Consider the following 21,210-nt stretch of genomic DNA (forward strand, 5'->3'; position numbering starts at 1 on the left):
TGTATTCATCTTTAAAGATCATCTTTATTTAACGAAAGCAGTCGATACTAATTTATATGATCCAAAAATACGACCTCCCATAAAAAGTGTAGGGTTGTAAAAGTTTAAATAGGTAACCTTAACCCAATGATATTACGTGTTTTGTTTTTGTTTAATTTATTGATCTTTATTAGCTGTGTATTTTTTTTTATTAGTCTATCAAAATGTTTTTCCTCCTCGTACGTTTGCTTAGAACAACGACAACGAGCGTAACGATGTGACAATCAACATTTTTAATGCTTTATCTTTTTCGCCTCGTTGAATTTATTTCTTGACCAAGCAAATGCTTTAAGACATCTTTCAGGTAAAAAAAATCGTTAAATGTGTCTCTGAAAAATACGTTTCTCATTTACCAACTACATTCAGAATTTTTTTCTCCGTGTACCCAATCATGCGTACGCACATTCGTTTCTGTCGATTTATTGATGCCTGTTTACACAAACATTATACTCGTTGCCTGACATAAAAAAAAACAATACAATACGTCTTTAGGACCAAATCTAAAACATGTATAGAGAAAACCTAACAACACTTTTATTGCCTTAGACGCAATATCACGATTATTTTAAGTTTTTTTTTTGTTTTTTGTAAAACATATAGTGCTGCAATAGATTGCAAAAATATATTCACGCAAACCTAAATTTTAGTAGAATGATTTAAATTAATAATCGATATCACTCTAAATATATTATGTAAAATAAGTAATAACTGGAAGAAATGTGTTTAGTTGGTTTTTTTTAGAATAAAAATACAAAGCGTTGAAATAACTTTAAAAAATATTTTGTTACTAAAGAATAATTATTAAACTTACCAGAAATGGTGTTTTATTTAAAATGTAAATCTCTATAAATATTTTAAGAGAAAATTCATTTTAAAAGAAACAAATACTTATGTCTTCAACAGTGCTTAATGGCTTTGTTTCATAAAAAATGCATAAGAAAATAATATATATAATTTACTAAAATAACTACAACCGTGTCATTCATCACTACAAAAATAGTTCTGTCCATGACGGTTTAATTTTTTAAGTAATTTTTTTTTATGCATTTATTTATGTAAGTTATTTTGTTTGTTAAACATTGTATACATTATATACCTCATTATATTATGTTTGAGGGCAAAATAGTTTTAATAATATATTATCATAGCTTATAAAATAATGTTATATTATATAAAATGTATCATTTGGGTTTAAATGTATAGTTGCCTGATATACGTATTCCATATTTTGATTTGATTTACAAGCGTACGATCTTTAATTGAAAATAATATGAATTATATTTACTATATATTATATTTTAATACGTTAATCTTAATTAAAAAATTTAAAAAATAAGTTGTAGAAATGTTACGTTATTCGACAACAATATTGTACACAGTTGAACAGAGTATGATTGTGGTATTAATAATTATCGCGCTAACAAGATTTACTCGCTAAGAACTAAGAGTTTATCATCATATCTGACCAGCATTATATTGGTTTTTATTTTCGGTTGCACACGTTATAATTGACTGCCGGTGACCAGTGGTCACTGACCACGTAGTCTTTATTTATTGTTTACTATATAATATAGGTAACTGCTGCGGACAAGGATATTATAATGTCGGCTTGTATTACCACTGAACACGTCGTCGTCTATATCAATTACGAATCGCAATTCGCTACCCAAAATCCGTACAACATTCTGTATAATCTAATAAATTATTGTACTACGAAGCGCGGCGTTATATCCGCAGTGAACCGCTCTACAATAATAATAATAATAATATACCTGATATTGTTTGACGATCAGTTCGGGTTTGTGACAACGTAACATCAACGCCTCGAACCGTGGATAATTGGCCGCTTCGAACTCCACCTTGGCCCTAGACAGCAACACGTCGGACATAGCGCTTTTGTCGTGCTGTTCGGCCACTCGCTCAGCGTTATCCCAATCCTGGTTGTGTATGTACCTGCGTGCATCCAGAAATGACTTTTAGTTTTTTAAGGGTAGCTACGTTTCCTGGATTGGATTGGGTGCATGGCTACACGCGGGATGTGATTTGCATCAAAAGAATGTTCACCCCCGATTTTCAGTATCTATTTTCAATAACGATAAATTATTATTCAAACTGTGATTTCGAATTTTAAATTTCGCGAGGTGAGCTATTTAGATATGGGTACATCGAAAAAAGTCATCAAGGTACAGGAAAAATAGCAGTTGACAGCAGGACAGTGGCGTGTCTGCGTCTTGTTTAGCTCGTTTTAAACGATATGAAAAATCCAAAAATTTGAAAACCTTGTTGTGTTATATAGGGTGAAAAATTTCAAAAATCGGAATTTGAATAAATATGACGTGTTATTAAAGGGGAGGGGGAAATGGTGGGTGATCGTTGTGCTCAGCGAATCGATCCTGCATAACATTATAATATTATGATATTACAACATTAATCACGGCATTTCCGACCGTCGTTACGTCGACTTATGACAGAATAGGTACGTCTTCCTGTAACGTAATACTATTACAAATATTATACAATATCATGATATTATTACAGGCACTAATCGGCGTTTCCGACCGCCGCCACGTCGAGTCGTGTCAGTATCGCATTTTTGGTGGCATATCATCACCAACGGCGTAGTTATGTAGTGTCATATTATATAAATATTAAATTAGGTAGACGCCCGCAGCTATTTATATATTTAATCATAAATGGCGAAGAACTGTGCGTAAACCGTCCGTCGTGTGATGCACCTTTACTGAATTCCGTTTAATTGTTGATTGAGGAGGATAAAATATTTTGACACTGGGCTTTGTGCTTGGTTTTGAAACCATGCCAAAAACGAGGTTTGATAATTCGCTAATTGTAAATTACCACGTGGTAAATTTAAATTGGAAATCAGCCATACCTACGAGATCTGTTTTACCGATCGGCAGATGTATCGAAACATGTTTGAAAACTCCTATTTATGAAATTGGTAGGTAGGATTTAATCAAAATTGCATACAGTAAAACAAATAAAATCATATAGCTTATAAAATTATCGTTTCGTAAAACGTTGCAGTTTGATCAGTTTCATTGTTGGCATGATGATGATGCACGTTTATGAAGTTATAACTTAATATACCAAATTTATAATAGTTTTTGTAAATAAACCTATCTCCACTATATTTCTACTTACATTAATACCGCTTCTTTGGGTTTCATTCCAGCAATAAAATGTTTTTCTGCTTCCTGGAATTTGCCATCGTCTTCAAGCACGAGAGCATATTTATAGTGTACTTCGGCCAAACGCTCGGCACCTCCGGAACGAGCCAATTCGAACGCAAAATCAAACTATTTGAGAACAATTTCAGCATTAATTATTTTTTTTAACTTACCTACACGGCAATTCATTTCTTAATAATAAAATTATAATAATCATTATAATAAATAAATATTTTTCGATGATAATAAAAATTTAGTTTCAAACAAGGTACTGAAATTATTTAAAACCATTCTGCCAATAATATAAATAATTGAGTTTTTTTTTAAATAAATAAAAATATCTTGTCGTATTATTATGATATTTATTTAAAATTATATCTATTGAAAAGAATTTAATTTGTCAATTTACCAGTTAAGTTATGTTTATTACAATAATTATAGTAACTTACCATAATTTATCAACTTTAAAAATGCATATTAATCATGAAATTTTGAACTGCCCAGAAATAATACATTAATATAGGTACGTAAAACTATTTAGTATTTAGTTTTAAATATTATATTTAATGTCAACAGAATTATATAATTATGAAATACATTATACATGGGTTTTATTTATGATAAATTAGGTGTAATTAAATAATTATAATATAAAATGCACTATTGATAAGCAATTGTATTTGAATGATATATTATTAAATTAATTACTTGATAACTATCACTGGCATGATCGATACATTCATTTAGTAGACTAAGGCGATTCAGTAACTTAATAGCCGAATCTCCACCCAAAGATTTGGCCCATAAAAATGCTACTTGCTCGGCCGCGTGTTCTCCGCCGTTGTTTTTTGCAATCTATAAAAATATGTTAAAGTTTATTTTTATTCATAATTTATAAGTCAATTATCATCAGCTATTACCTTAGTCAGAAACAAAAATATATCGATAGAAGACTCTAACTTATCTACGGTTTTTTTTTTACACTCATATTAAACGAATACATATTTATTCTTTACATCAAAGAAATGTATTCAATTTTTTACCGATATCATTTCTGAAAATAATAATTATTGGTGCTCCTCTCACGTGGAATAATCAATAAAACATTCAAGTTCCAATATGTTCACGACGTATTTCATTGTCACGTAAATCGGATTAATATAAAGATTTTTCTATGATCTCAATAATTTTTACAAAAATGATTATGCTATAACACTAGAACTTATAATAATTTATTTAAATATGTATGTATATTATTAATAACTTAATCTGCATTATAAAATCATCATAATTTAAAGATGCGTTGTAAAGTGGAAATCTCTGAGTCTCTGCAGTTATAGTATAGTTCCACTAATTATGGTATTGATGCTTGATGTGTAAGAGTTTCAAAATGATTTATTGAAATATGAGAATATAATCGTTCCTGGATTTACTATTATATGAGAGGTGTTCTTGGGGATTGAAGTTTCCTATCTATGTTATAAAAGGATACATCAGTGTTGTTGTTTTACTCTATTGCCATATATACCTACCACAGAATTAAATGGAATAGTTTTTGATAGTGCAGCAATATTATTCTACTTTCATATCCTAGCTATATCTGTGTATTTATAATAGGCTTATTTACCTAACTTACATTATAATAAATTATTGAAGATACATTTTTATTATTATTATTATTAATTTAAACTTTGTTTAAAATTGAATTCAACAATTATTAAAAATGTTATAGATTTACTATTTATAATTCCCTTTTAAAACATGTTTCAGTAAAATTAGATCACATTTCTGTTTATTTCGTTTTCCATTTTTAATGTAGTCATTCTTAATCCAATGTTTGTGATTCACTCTAAATCATACAGTAACATTCAAAACGATCCAGACACATATTATCCATTCTAATTAATATGATATTTTAATACACAAAAAATAATATTGTAAAACGAAAAATGTTGATTAATTATTATTATTATTGGGCGTTGTTAAAATCTACGCCACAGACACTTTGGCCGAGATTAAATTCATCACAATAATATGATTACAATAGTATTATGCAGTTCAGATAATATGGTTTCGAGCAAAACACTCGGACGTCCGTCATAATATTGTCTGACCATTGTAAATTTATTTGACTTGCAATCCACAATTCAACATTATTATACAAACTAAATTTTAAGTAAACGCGTATATATCTACATATCGCTTTAAATTTTATGTGATACACTTTTAGATGGAATTATAAAATGGTGTATATAGGTACCTTGTATGCTTCCTCCCACATGTCCAACGATCGATACATTTTTACAGCGAGTTTCCATTCCCCGGCCTGGACGAAATGGTGTTCGGCCGCCCTGTAGTTTCCCCGAGTCTCACACTCGTGAGCCAAATGGACGTGGGTGGTGCTCACTAAATCACTGTGGTACTTGCTTACGAGAGACATCATCTAATGAAGAAAACGTAAGGTTTACGGTTTACACCCTCCGTGTGTGAACATAAATGTTGAAAATCATACGCACCTCGTCGTATCTTTGATAGTTCTTATACATGTTGATGGCCAGATCCACTTTGTCCAAAGCCAAATAAAGCTTTTCCGCTTCCTTGAATCGACCGGTGTTTTCTAACTTTTTGCCATAAGTTTCTAGTTCGTCATTCAAGCCTGTCAGGGTAGGATTGTTCTTTAGAAGCTTAAGCGCCTTTTCCCAATTCCCTGCAACGTGTACGCAATAACGCCGTTTGAATATCAAACAAAACACATGTCATCGTTTACAAAATATTTAATAAACAAATTAAGTATACCCGTTTCTAAATACAGCTGGATAGCTTCCCTGTGCATTCCACATTCCATGTAGAGCTTTTCGGCGGTCTTGTAATCGTTAACCGTCTTAAAATGTTCTGCCAAATGAGATCCATATTTGGTTACCAATGTTTTGTCTTCGATTACCTGCGATACAAAAATTGGTATACAAGTAAATATTATAATATCATATAGGTTTTAAGGTTTATATTATTATATATTATCATCAAATTATACTAAATTACAGTATTATACTATAATAGATTTTTACAGTATGTTTGAAGTTTGCGATTTTTCGTCAAACAGTAAGTCAGATTATAAAAATTATTACCAACGTTAATGTTTTAACAACTTATTAAAATTATGATGTGTAGCATGTATCTAAAATAAGCAATAACAATATCAGTTTATTTGGTTTCCTTGAAATAGATTGTCAATCAACTTATGATAATATTGATGTTAAAACAATCTCGTAAAAATGCATCATATTTATCTACAATTTTCGATGCCCTTGGATTAAAGGTATGTTTCATATTTTATACAAACAAATTGAACTAAAAAAATCATTTTAATATATGAAACTGTAATATTTTTTATAAAAATGAACTAAAATTAAATGTCATGTATCTTTAATGCATATTAAATTCAAATTATATTCAGCCAAGCATGAGCTTGTTTCAAATTATACAAAATATTCATATTTATTTTTACTAATTCAGAATCCTTTTTACTTTTCATTAACTTTCCCTTTAAATAAAATACATCATTATATTTTCAACTCAAATATTTATATAGTTATTTTTTAGTAAATTATGAATTATTTTTGTTGTTAATAAGGTTTTTGAAATTGTTGAATCATAAATATGCTTTTGTTTATTTATTGAATCGTCTTGTAAATATATCATAACCATTATATATCTAATATCTAGCATATAAGTATTATAAAATATCTAATTTTTTACATGTATAAATATTATAATTAATATCATACAATTTTTTCCTTGTAGGTATAATTATTAGTAATAATGTTAACAATAATGTAGTGATATCTGAAATTCTAAAACGCTTGTTTTCAATAACTTTGTAGTATACTAAATTCGATTGAGTTCATATTATAAATTTTTAATTTTATAGGTATTTAATCGACTTACTTATAAATTACCTTATTCACTTTTGATCATAATAATATAACAAAACAGATGAATTCGTTTGATCATTTATAACAGCTGTTCTTGTCATTATAATTGAACAATGGGTGTTTTTAAGTCAAACATAGATAGATACGATATTTACCTGCATAATTTGCATTGATTTCTTCCATTGTCTGGCACCAATAGCAGCTTCTAAGGCCTTTACTGTATTTCCGGCTTCGATATAATGAGAGATAGCAGCGTCTTGTTGTTTCTGGCAAACTAAGAAATCACCCCATTTTTCTTCTAAAGAAACTACCTCTGAAAATGTATTTAACAATAACATAGCTCAAGGGATTTATATTTTCAATACGTTATAAATGTTATAATATATCTACACATTTGTCGTATAAATGAAGCCGTAATAACACATTATTTAGTTTTAACGTTATTAGGAGTAATTACTAATAATCACAATATTATTCCGTTACATAATTAAATAATATTACCAATATTTGCACACACTATGGTGTATTTCAAAGGCAAAATAGGTACACGAAACAAATTACGAATTCATCATTAGTTTACGTTTGGTAGATACCAAATTTGAGAAGCATAAACGGGAAAATTATCGTTTTAAATAAAAAAAAAATATATAGTTTTAATTACCATGTTAAGTTATGATGTTCAATCATCAGTTGCGAGTTTATAATACAAATAAAAGTATTAGTAGAACAGATTAGTGATACACTCGTGTCACAGTTTCATACAATTTAAAGAAAGAATGTATATAATATTAACTCGAAGAAAATGGCATTCAACAAATAAGCTATAAATTGAATTTATTTATAATATTTAATAATAACATCATTGTTTACGAACTTGAAAATAATATTTGTTAAGATTATTGAGAAATTTAAAACATTTATGAAAAATAATCCTTAATATTTATTTTAATTCACTATACGGACATGGACCTTTTGACGATAAACATTAAAAATGTTTGATTACAGGAGACGTTACAAAAAGCTATTAATAGATAAGAATTAAAATATACAATTAAATAACTTATATTACAATGTTTAGATTAATATAATCGCTAAAGGCAGATTTACATTGGCAAACGACATTAGACGCCTTAAAGGCTCATTAGCCATATCTAGTTGGTGGTGGCATGTGGGACATAGAATAAGAAGACGTTAGAACGAGATGAACGAGAAGGAACTTGGAAGCAGATTATAGAGAGAAGGACAGGTGAATTAATATTATTGTTTAATAGACCAGTAAGGAATTTAATACCTGCAATACGGCAACGTTCGGCGGAGGCAAAATATAGGTGATTAACAATTGCTGTACAATTATGAAGTGAACAAGGTACCTTAAGTGTGAAACTAGCAACAAAAAAAAATTAAATTTACCTAGCACTTTTATCTCAGTTGTTCTTATTGTTCTATTTTGAATACGTTGAATAAAACATTGTAAAAACAAAAACAAAAAAAAGGTTACCTAACTTGTTTTTAATTCTAAATTAAATTCTTTTCATCAAATAGAGTTGAAAATGTTCTAACAAACAGTTTCGTAAATATTTAACTAGATAACAATAAATCGCGAAAATGCATTTATCAAAGAATTATTTTTATCATAAAGCAAAGTTTCTTTCGAAATATTAAATAATAATATGGTCTGAATTTAAACCTTCAAGAATATGAGCTACAAACGCACGTGAATCCTCCGATTTATACATAAATTGCACAGACAATTTAAAGTCCGGAGAGGAATTTTTTTTTCCAGGGATCTAATCAATGCTGAATGATTTTTAATCAGAGATCTAATTATGATTTTTAACATAGAACTTAATTAGTGTACAATTTTAATCTGAGACCAAACTGTATGTGTTGCATTTTTGAGTCAATAATGTTAGAAAACATATTATCTATAATGTACACTATATGTATATCAGCTGCAAATGATTGCATTGATCAATTTTGTTAAAAAAATAATTGAATTATGTCTTAGGTAGACTGTATTGCATTGTATGTATGATTCAACCCAACGGTACTTTGATTCGGTCTGCAACTATAGTTCATATTATAGATTGACATACCTATATATGACTTGTATGGACGATAGCGCTGAATTTTTGCTCTTTTCAACATTATTAATTACGCTTTTGGAAAATAGCACGTCGTAAAAGTTATCTATCCAGACTTTCGCGAATGGAACGAAAAAAAAATGTAATCGTATTTTGTTCGTACATACGACGTCGTTCGCTGAAATCATATAAAATGAACACACACCTGACGGAGAAACGAATCTGGCTAACTCCACGGCCTTTGCGTATATGTTTCCTCTACAGTAGAACTCCATAGCCTTGCCTGGATTCCCCTGTGATTGACAAAGTTCTCCTGCAACGTGATAGTTTTCCAGTCGCAGCAATCCCGACAGTACTTTTTCCACGACCGAATCGTCGGCCAAAAGTTCCGGGTCGTCTTGAACGAGCCTGTAAGATTTCGATTTGAATTAGATTTTTATGATGTCACGCTCTCGTAGTCATCCCAACTATATTGCCACGCACGCAAAAACCGATTTCGGTGTTTGCAACAGTCATATATACGACCTCGAGTCATATCATATAAATAATATTGCCTATTATAATATTATCGTGCTACATACTGCGAGAGAGAAATAAATGATGTCGGTGAACTGTCCGACTGCTCCACGACTGCTATACTTTTTCAAACGACGTGATTTAAATGTAATATCATAGAACACACCATTTTATACGTGAGGTGAAATATGAATAATAATATTTGAAAACATGCGATATTTTTTTACAAAGGATATCAAAACAAGACGTATAATAATGCACAAATGTACTTATTGGAATTCGATTATACCAGAGTATAGTTTACACAAAGTTAATGGATTGTACGAAAAATCGATTAACTTATTTTTGTTGCGAGTAGAAACTTTTTCACCGTATTGTTATTAAAAAATAATATATTTTTGTATTATATGGATATCGAATAAATTGAAGTGGTTCAAATGCTATATATATACGCAAAGAGTAATACAACGATAGGTATCAACGTAGATCATAAGTTTATTTTTTATTATTAAGTTTCTGAAGAATGTCAGTTTTTAAAATACCGTTCAAAATGCTCATATATGGCAAGGTTTTAAACTCACAGTTTATTATTTTGGATACTTGGTAAACAATTATTACACCGCAATACGGTGTTTATACTGAATTTTATTAAAAAAAGGCATCAACAAAAGTGAATTCCACATTTCAATAGTGGTGTAAAATTTAAATTACAAAACTTATACTACATTGTTACATTTTTTTTTTTTAACTTAACTCAAACATCTATTATTTAAAATCATTAATATACAATGGAAATGCCATGCATTCGTAAGCGTTAGATTTAGTTCAGGTCCCGTGTACAATTAAAATGTCAGTCGTCTGAACCCGCGTATAAATCGCTTAAATTGTTTGGATAGTAATTAAGTATAATCTACAATAAATAATATTTGTAAAGCCATCGGAACTAATAATAACATAATATTATATCTTTATTCGTGGTATACGTTTATATAAATCTCTTAGCACAATTTTTATCAATGTTAAAGATAATATTAGGTATATAGTTGAAAATGTTCGGGAAGTAATATTTAAGCAGGTTTAACTCAAAATAAATCAATTCAGTAATGTATTATTAATATAATTATAATATATAATATGTAATTTATACTTTTTATTTATAATTACCTACGTTTTTCTTGTTAGAACAAAATCTTAATGACATTTGCACAATTAATTTGTTACTTCTAAAAATATTTTAATTTAAATCTAAGCTAGAAAGGAAGTTTTTATGTGACCTTCAGCAATTACCAACGTAAACTAAATTATATAAATACAATTCTCTCGACAACATTAAAAAGAAAAAAATGAATTAATTTAAAAATTAAAATTAAAAAATATGTATAATTAATCAAGCTAAATGTCGCCAATGGGTGGCTTTTTATTCAATATTTCACGTCAATGTTATAACTCTTACCGCATAAACTGTATAGATTGCTTATTTCTAATAAAAATAAAAATGAAAATTACATCTGAACATCTGAATTTAACATTATTTCTTAATTTGAAGCGAACAAAAGAATGGTTGTTTTATAATTAAAATTCTTAAAGGGTTTCGTTTAAACTATATAATATATATATATTTCCAAAACATTTAAACAGACAACTTTCTTATCTGTCAGACAACGTTGTCGTTATCCTTGTTCATTATTTTATTGATTATAGCTACAAGTTAGAACCCTAATCATTATTATAATCTTAATGTGACAATTTAATCTGTGGACTACATAATATTTTTAATAGGCATTATAGGCTTATGTTACAAGAATTTAATCATTTATCAACATTTTTTATTAATTTACAAAATGATTATACTAGTATAAAAATATTTATAATTATATTTACATTAATATTAAGATTACTGAGACTAAGCCAAAGAATAAAATCTTACATTTTAAAGAATAATGAATAAATAATAAGTAGGAAAATTTGATTTAGTATTGTCCGTGTTTAAAATATTTCTTTTATCATTTTTTAAAGTCAATAATTTCATTAAACAAAATAACATGTATAATAATTATATTTGTATCTACACTAAGTGTAAAACAATATTAAATTTATATCGTGGTGAATTCAAGCCATTATAATAAAAATATATAATTTTTTTTTTTTTTTTTGCAGACGTACGATATAATATTTAAAGCTATTAGTTATCCGCGGAAAAGAAATAATAACGCGAAAGTATGATTCTCTAGAAAAAATAGTTTGTATTATATTTTTATTTATTGCATTATTTATCTTCGTTCGGTTTTGAATCATATATACATCTCATAAATTTCACATTACAGGCCAGAAATCGCATGAAATATGTTTTAATAAAATTAGTATATAAGTTTAGTGCTCATAGTGTTGTGATCTATATAAGTATGACATACATAACGTGTATATGATTATAACAGATGCGCAATAATATACTTTATATACTATTTTAAAATGAATATTTATATACACTTACTTTGCAGCTTTGCTAACAAGACCGGCTTTCATGTACAGCTGAAGCGCCGCCCTTTTATCTCCTTCAATTTCTTTAATTTCAGCTGCTTTTTCTTCTTGACACGTTTCCAAAAGCCAAAAATGATATTGCGACTTCAACTCGTCGACGTCCGGATGGTTTTTGGATTCGGCCAAATGAATGGCTAAAATATTTTGTGTTAATTTTACGATAACATAATTATTATACACACCTTTTAGTGTACAGATTATGACAGTATACATATGTTTGTAACATATTATTTAATGTGTTACCGTTTTCCCATTTATGTAATGACAAATACATTTGAATCGCTTTTTCCACCTGATTCTGTTCTAGGTACAACGCTTCGGCTGCTTGTGATTGACCATTTAGGACCGCTATCCTAGCCCACACTTCTGGACAGTCCATTCCATCGCTATCTAGAAGAAAGTGACCATACTGATGAATATTTTACGTTAATTATTGCATATATTATTGTTAGGTAATAATAAATAATATTTATCATAGACTGCAGGGATCAATAGACTTCTGTTACCAAATTTATGCAAAATATTTAAATATCAATGTAACGCTTAAATATCAATATAAAGATTATAATATAATGATTAGATATGTGTATTAAATTTGCTTAGATTAATTTTTGATGGATCAAAAGACATTAATATTTTATTGAAGTATTTAAGTCCCTATTTTAAACAAATTTTACTATATTGTGAATTAATAATAATAATAATAATAATTAAAAAAAAAAAAAACAATAATATTTTTCTATTAAGAGGAAACCACATACATATGTATTTCCCCCGTATGAAAAACGTAAAAATTAAAAAAATGTATTCATCAGAACCATTTTTGTGTTGTAAACTTTATTACTGAAGTGAATTGTGACCTTTTAGTCATAAAGTCGAAAGTAAGAATATATATATTATATTATTTATATTTTTTAATTTTAAAGTGAGTGATGTCTAGTGTCTATGTTAAATACAGTTTTAAAATAATCATAACACACTCAACATTTTTTTTTTTTTTTTTAATACAAGCAAGTATTGTCTTAATAAAAAAAAAAAAAAACGACAAGACAGACAAACAGACAAGAAAATAATAATTACTTGTCTTGTTTTAATATAGGTAAATATAAATATGATATTTACAAAAAATATTATAGTTACTTTTGAAAAATATTATATGATTTATAAATATTATATATGAATCACAAGGAGAATTTATGATTAATCTTGACTTTTTTAGATAAATTAACTTCAACCCAAAACAATTATTGCAATGTAGAAAGACCTGTGTAATTGCCTTCTGACATAAACATAAGTACTGGATCTTAAGTAGACAAACCAATCTCGTATTCGAATTTTCGTTAATTTAATGAGGTGCCTACATTTAAATTTCAAATATAGTTTTTAAAATAATAATGTTCGTTTAAAAGAGTAATTAAAACTAACTACCATAAACTACTAAATTATAAGAACCTAGCACATATTTTAGTGCTGTAGTTTTTGTAGCAATTTTTTTTGATATTTGCATCTAGCATACCATGCCATAAATAAAAGAATTACAAATAAGTTTGTAAATAGAAATTATACTGTAGTCTTTAACATTTCTCGCGGTTTATTGTTATATTAAAAATCGAATTCATGATTTTTATTTTTGCAGAGATGAGATTACATAATATGTTATCATCGGTAATAGAATAATGACTGACCCTGATCATATGAAACTCTAGAAAATATTAGATGTATCAGTGTGTAGAAGAGCTTTATTTTATGTTAAGAATTATAATAATCAATTGTTAGGCCAAATATATAATTCTTTTTTGAACGATAAGTCTATAAGCTCTTATTATTATAAAAGATTAAGATTTAATTAAAAGTTTTGAAATTGGTTTCGTAAATATTAATATTAAGTTTAAAGTATGAATATTATAAAACATTTTAAGTAAACATTAACATATCTTCAGTAGTTGATTAGATTATAATAATACATTTCATAAGCACCGAAGTGCTTTAGAGATTTCAGAAAACGATTTTTTATAAGAAAAACATTGCATTTTCCTATACTGTATAATTTCATACATGAGTTGAATAGTTGATTAATACCATTTCGTGTAAATGCAAGTTATTTTATGAAATTGACTTCCCACAATATAGTTTTAGAAAAAAATTGCCATTTTTAAATTATTAAAAAATCTTTGTTTATATCAAAATAAAATATTTACATAAATGTTTCTATTTTTAGAAATTCATTTTCATCACAAGTATGAAATTATAACAATTGTATTGTTATCGTCATAATTGTGTACAAACAAAATGAATTTGTATACTGATGAGATGAGATATTTATTAAAATGTTTAATTAAATAATTGTTGATCAAACATCGATTTATTAAAAAATAGAACGTTACGAAGTTAAGAACCAATTTAAATTTTAAAGTTGCATTATTTTATTATTTATTTAATATTTTAAAAATAATTATTGTTTTCCTAAATCTCGTTATAATTGTTGAACCATAAAAGAAAAAAAAAAAGAAATGATTCCAGCGATTTATTTTTTCTTACTAAAACTTAAATGCGAAATTTCTATTCAAATTTAAATCAAAATCAACTTATATTTTGTTATACCAAGTGATTATATTTATTAATTTAATTTAAAATATTGCATTCGTAACTGAATTATTAGTCTTTTATTAGGTAGGTAAGTATATAAAAAAATTAAAAATTATTTTATTACTCATTTCTCAAATGTCAATCGCCATATATAATTAGATTGAAACTTCATACTACATAACATTTTTATAAAATTTTCATAATATACATTTTTTATTAATTAGCTCTAAAAATGTCGGTTACCTAATCGATAATCTATATTGACATAATGCTTTTTCAAAACCTAATAAGTTCTTAGTAAAATGCAATTTATTTATATAGCACTAAAAACTAAATAAAAGTATACTATTGTGTGTATTATAATAATTATTGTATAGGTAATTATATCATGCACAACAATTTATTGTTATTTATATGAATTATTAAAATGCATTTTCATATTTTAATGATATATACCTATACGTGTATAATAATTTAGCGATATTTAAATTTTAAATATAAAAACGAGCTGACGAATTATGATGGATACAGAAAAAAAATTATGAATGTGAACACAGTAATCATAAATGATGAATGCTGTTTAATATTTTGTACAAAAGCATCTATAAACAGTTCTTAAATATACATTTTATATCTTTCAAGTCAAGAGACATTCAACCCTTCAAATAACAATTTGAATTTCACAATGGCTCAAAAATGTAATGTGTATTCCATGTAAGCTCATTATTTTATAAACTTCTATAAAAAAAAATCACACACACATATCGTAGGTCGTAGGTGAATACAGTAATCTATTTACTGGTATAATTATTATCAACAGAATACAAATAAAGGGCTGCAGTGTTATTATGTAGCGACAGTTAAACGAATGGAAGTTATGACACAGTGATAATTATTTCTCACACCACATTAGGTTTTGATAAACAAACACAATAATAGTAAACATTTTGAATATTTAACACAATAAATAATGTGCATAACAATTGGTATTTCCATTAAGGTCATTCTGGATAACTTATATAATTTCCACATTGCACAGAATTTTGCATAATTCGGCCGTTTGGACTATTAATAATCCTAGAATTCACTCTAATCATAATAAACTTTTGAAACTCTAAGTTTACTTATTTAGTTTCATTGGTTGACCATTAGTTTTAATTTGAATGCTCAATTAATATAATTACAAATTAAGAATTTCCAGTTATGTAAATATTAATATTGTAAAGGTGTAGGATAAGCTAACAAATATTATTTTAAATTATAATTATATTAGTTCACAACATAAATTTACACTAAGACTCTAATCTAAATTTATAACTATTCTAAATATTTATGATTTGGTCTTTAATCTCTTAATCAATATTTTTTTTAAATAAACAATTAATTCTTTTTATATTTCAACTGTCAGTATGAATAATAATAAAAAAAAAAAATGTTCATGTATTGCGTACTTTATCGCCTATAATATGATAACGAAAAAAAAATTAATTACATTTTTTGTAATCGAATTTGATTTTTATGAAATAAAATCTAATAAATTTCTAAACTTTGTTTTTAACTAATTGTTTTGAAAATTTCGAACTTTTTGAAATATTGAGATTGGGTAAAAATCAATAAAGGAACTACTTACAATATAACGTAGAGCCACTTGTAAATATTTTAGAAAATGTATTTAAAGTTAAAAGCTTTAACAAGCTATATTTCTTTGAATTTATTTAAATTAGCGTGCTATAAAAAGTAAAACACGAATAAAAAATAAAAAAGATAATTTTAATTTTAATAGTTATTATTGGTTCAATTTATTGGACGTAAAATTATCATACTTAGTTATTTCAAAATATAGTAAATATTTAGGATAAAAAAAAAGTTCTTTGACTTTAATTTTCTGTATACCAAAATTATAATAAATCAGGTATGTATGCTTGTATATATTTAATAATTTTAAAAGTGGTTATTTAATCTAAAATGTATTGTACCATAAGGAAGCTATTTTTTTATAGTGAAGAGTTGTGTTATTATGTGACGTTGTAATTTTCAAAAATAATAAATTTTGTTTTTGATTCCATTATTATAAACAAATTTCGTCTTTAATCATTGTAAAAGTGTTTTTAACATTTCAGTTTAAAATAATTTAAATTATACATAATTATCAATGCAACCTATCATTGTATAATATCATGGGCTAATAACCACTGTAGTAGTATGTATTTGTATGTTCTGAGCACCTTTTTTACAGGGAGATTTCTTTAGTTCAAGGAGACATTTCTACATACGTCTACCGTGTAACACAAATTCTCAAAAACCCTAATGTATGTTCTGAGCACCTTTTTTACAAAGAGATTTCTACACACGTTCACTGTGTAACACAAAATCTCAACAAGTATAACACATTATAAAACTGTGTACCTATATCGTCTGTTACACAAAAATAATGAAAATTTTTTTTTAGATTTTGAAAAATCTAAATTCAAATTATCATACGGATATGCAATAGAATTTAGAAATACTTCAACGTTCGTTAGATTATACAATGATCGAATATACTGCAATCTTTTGTTAACGGATTTTTACGATGTTTTTGTAATCCAATTATAATAGATAGTGGTTTTAAAAGTAACAATCTGACTACTAAAAGTAACAATTTACAATTAATTTATTACTTACACATGTAAAAAAGGTGCTCAGAACATACATTAGGGTTTTTGAGAATTTCTGTTACACGGTGGAGCATGTAGAAATGCCCGCTTGAACTAATGAAATCTCCCTGTAAAAAAGGTGCTCAGAACATACAAATACATACTACTCACTGTTGTAGCAGATTTAATTATTAAATAAGTATAAATTATAATATCATATATGTAATATGTGTGTTTTTGTAAATTTTAAATTACAAGATAAAGGGTCCAATATATTTATTATAAAATTAATAGTTGAGTAAAATAAAAATAAATTATACTTTAACACGGAACTGAACCTCTTTGCATAATAAATTTTATATAACTAAAGAATGTTTAGCTTAACCGATATAATAGTTAGAACTATATATAAATTATGCTGTGCACTGTTTATTTTTTTATAGAGTTGAACTTGACTTATTAATAAATATAAATAACTAAAAATATATTTTCAAAATGTGTGTAGATTTTCGTGTGAAAGTAGGTATAAAAAATGTAACTCGTTTCTTCCTCCATTCATTAATCGTAATACCACTTATAATTTATCCAAAGAAATTTAATATTGTATAATCAATTATATGTAACAAAATATATATATATATATATGAGAAATAAAATAATTTAGTTTAAAAATATTAAGAAAAACACACAAATAGAATATTAGTTGTTGAAAACGCTAAGTTGTATAAATTGCTAATCGCTCAGTCAGATAATAAACAAGTATGGAAGATTATAAATGAGGTAATTGGAAAATCAAATAAAAGTAAAGTATGTAATATAAATAAGATAATAAAGAAAGACGGTTTGATTACCGAATGAAAAAAAGAAATCTGTAACGTGTTAAATGAATTTTATATAAATGTTGGAAATAATTTAGAATTTGAACACATAAACCATAATACGTTATTTGTTAATGATAATCAAATCATTAATGAATGTTTATTTTTTAAACCAATCAGTAATGAAGAATATATAAATCACATTAATAAAATAAAAAATAATACATCTTTTTAAGAAAATGAATTATCAAATTACATACTTAAAAACATTTCTAATTCTATATCCTTACCTTTATCAATTATTTATAATAAATCTCTACAAACTGGTGTATATCCTCATAATTTAAAAAAATGTATTGTAGTTCCATTATTCAAAGGGGGTGATAAATTATTATCTGGAAATTATCGGCCTATATCATTATCTATAACTCTTTCAAAAATCATTGAAAAATGCATCAAAAGCAGAATGTTTGATTTTTTAAATAAAAATAAATTTTTTTCTAAGCAACAATTTGGGTTTAGACCGGGGTTATCCACTACGGATGCGCTTTTTAATGTTGATAACTTTATAAGAAAAAATATTGATAAAAATTATAAGGTTATGGGTATTTTCCTTGATATACATAAAGCGTTTGATTGTGTTGATCATAATTTATTACTATTAAAATTAGAAAACGCAGGTATTCGTGGATTGCCAAATAATTTATTAAAATCCTTTCTAAGCAATAGAACACAAAAAGTTAAACTTAACGATCATTATAGTGACACTTTGAAAATATCCTGTGGAGTGCCACAAGGCACAGTACTAGGCCCTTTATTATTCATAATTTTTATAAATGATCTTTAAAATATAAAAACAAATTTTAATACAGAAATATTAAGTTTTGCTGATGATACATCATTTTAATATCAGAACGAACTATAGATACCTTGTATTCTGAAGCAAATAAAACCCTAGATAATATTAATACTTGGTTTTGCAAAAACAAACTAAAATTAAATTTATCGAAGTCTAAATACATTTTTTTCAATACACAAGATAATAACATTGTAGATACAAACATTATAAAGGTTCATTCTTCAGAATGTAATTCAATTTTGATTAATAAATGTACTCCTAAATGCATTATACTTGACCAAGTAAAATAATTAAAATATCTTGGCTTAATAATTGATTACAGACTAAAATGGAATAGTCATATTAATTATGTAAACAATATTATACGTAAATTCTTTTTCAAGGTGCAAGATATATTTTTAATAAATCATATAAAAGAATAATTTACTTATCCTTGGTACAGTAAATTTATTCGTATGGAATCTCAATATGGGGAGGAACATTTAATATTCATTTATCCAGATTAATAACTACTATAAATTGCATTATTAAATATTTATTAAATTTATCTATGCAAACTAATACTCAATTTATATAATATATATCATTATATATATTTAATATATATCATTATATATATAATATATATAATGAATTAAAAGTTAATAATTTTAAGTTTATTTTAAATTTATCTACTCTTATTGGACTTTACAAACATAAACATTTAATTCCCTTCCTAGATCATGATCATAATACAAGATACAATAATAATATTAATATAAGTATACCCATTTATAACAAAGTATTTGGTCAAAAAAGAGTTTTGTATAAGGGTCTAAAATTATGTCAAAAATTAAATATTAATGTAAACGATATTTCTAGTTTGAGGTCATTCAAACGGCATGTTTTACATCTGAATTTAACCGTCTTGTAAACATAATAATTATCATTGTCTTATATTTTTATTTCATTAAGCAATTTTATCTAATGTAATATTTTAAATCTCATTTTTTAGTATTAAGAATTAAGATAAAGACCGCTCCCCCAGCACAAGCTAGGCTTATAGGGGGAAGCGCAATGTATATAAACATAAGTATTTATAAAATGTATACAATTTTCACTGTTGCAATAAACATTATTATTATTATTATATGAATTGTGTGTGAATTAAAAAACAGTTTAAGGTATTAAAGTCTATTTTGTTGAAAATTGGTATGCCGTAAATTTCATTATTTTTTTTTTACGATTTATTGGTTTTTTTTTCTCACTCTGTGAAATTGCTGCAAAAATTGAAAAACAACTTTTTCAAAGCACCAACTAGATCATATTTCCAATCTAAAAAGTTACTACATGGTACTTTTGAAGTTCTTTTCTACCATAAATACTGGACAGTGGACACATACATAAAAACTCAAGAAAACATAATTTAAAAAATAATAAATTCCTTACGCCACTCGGAATCCAAAATGATAAAAAAAATTGAATAATGCCTGATCGAATAACTACTGACCTAGGGCACTTGTCTATTTTGCTCACCTCGGTGTAAAAATATAGCGTGTAGATACTAACACAACTATAATTCTTACAAAGGGTGTATTTATACAATACCGTAATTTGTTTTAAAATAATTTTTTTTTACAAATCAAATTATAAAGACATAGGTACATTTATTGTATGTGATGTTGTTGGAAACAAGTAGAACTAATTTGTAAAATAAAAAAAGAAGGTCTTGATAAAATGAAAATTGTTAAGATTTGAAAGTGAAATGGTAAAACTAAATAGACATTATCAAGGGAGTTGACAATATTATTAATGATTCTAACTATTCATATAATATCGACTGTTTTCGTTCGCGTAGATTAGAATAGTATCTTCGGCGTCAAAGAACATTTTAAAAGAAACTTTTGTTGTGTTATCAAATATAATAAATTATGTTCATCCACATATAGCCTGTGTTACACAATTTTAGAAAAAAGTTTTTTTTTTTTTTTTTATCTGGATGTATTTATTTTATATCCATTGTGATTGTATTATG

At 26.4% G+C, this 21,210-nt stretch overlaps 1 protein-coding gene across 2 annotated transcripts in view; it reads right to left on the minus strand.

Annotated features, from left to right (window-relative positions):
- The window catches only part of Oseg2 (intraflagellar transport protein Oseg2), a 105,979-nt gene that overhangs the window by 30,422 nt on the left and 54,347 nt on the right, over positions 1-21,210 (minus strand). For both annotated transcript variants that reach the window (XM_089229614.1, XM_089229615.1), the window contains exons 14-23: positions 12,541-12,687; positions 12,251-12,431; positions 9,449-9,651; positions 7,315-7,472; positions 6,024-6,168; positions 5,744-5,934; positions 5,488-5,670; positions 3,936-4,082; positions 3,202-3,356; positions 1,812-1,992 (exon numbers count right to left, since the gene is read on the minus strand). In XM_089229614.1, coding sequence (XP_089085740.1) covers positions 1,812-1,992; positions 3,202-3,356; positions 3,936-4,082; positions 5,488-5,670; positions 5,744-5,934; positions 6,024-6,168; positions 7,315-7,472; positions 9,449-9,651; positions 12,251-12,431; positions 12,541-12,687 — 1,691 coding nt within the window. The remainder of the gene's footprint in view (positions 1-1,811; positions 1,993-3,201; positions 3,357-3,935; positions 4,083-5,487; positions 5,671-5,743; positions 5,935-6,023; positions 6,169-7,314; positions 7,473-9,448; positions 9,652-12,250; positions 12,432-12,540; positions 12,688-21,210) is intronic.

Source organism: Diuraphis noxia, unplaced genomic scaffold (genome assembly GCF_037042655.1).
Source record: "Diuraphis noxia isolate RWA-SAM2 unplaced genomic scaffold, SU_Dnox_SAM2 contig0005, whole genome shotgun sequence".
NCBI classification, from domain to species: Eukaryota; Metazoa; Arthropoda; class Insecta; order Hemiptera; family Aphididae; genus Diuraphis; species Diuraphis noxia.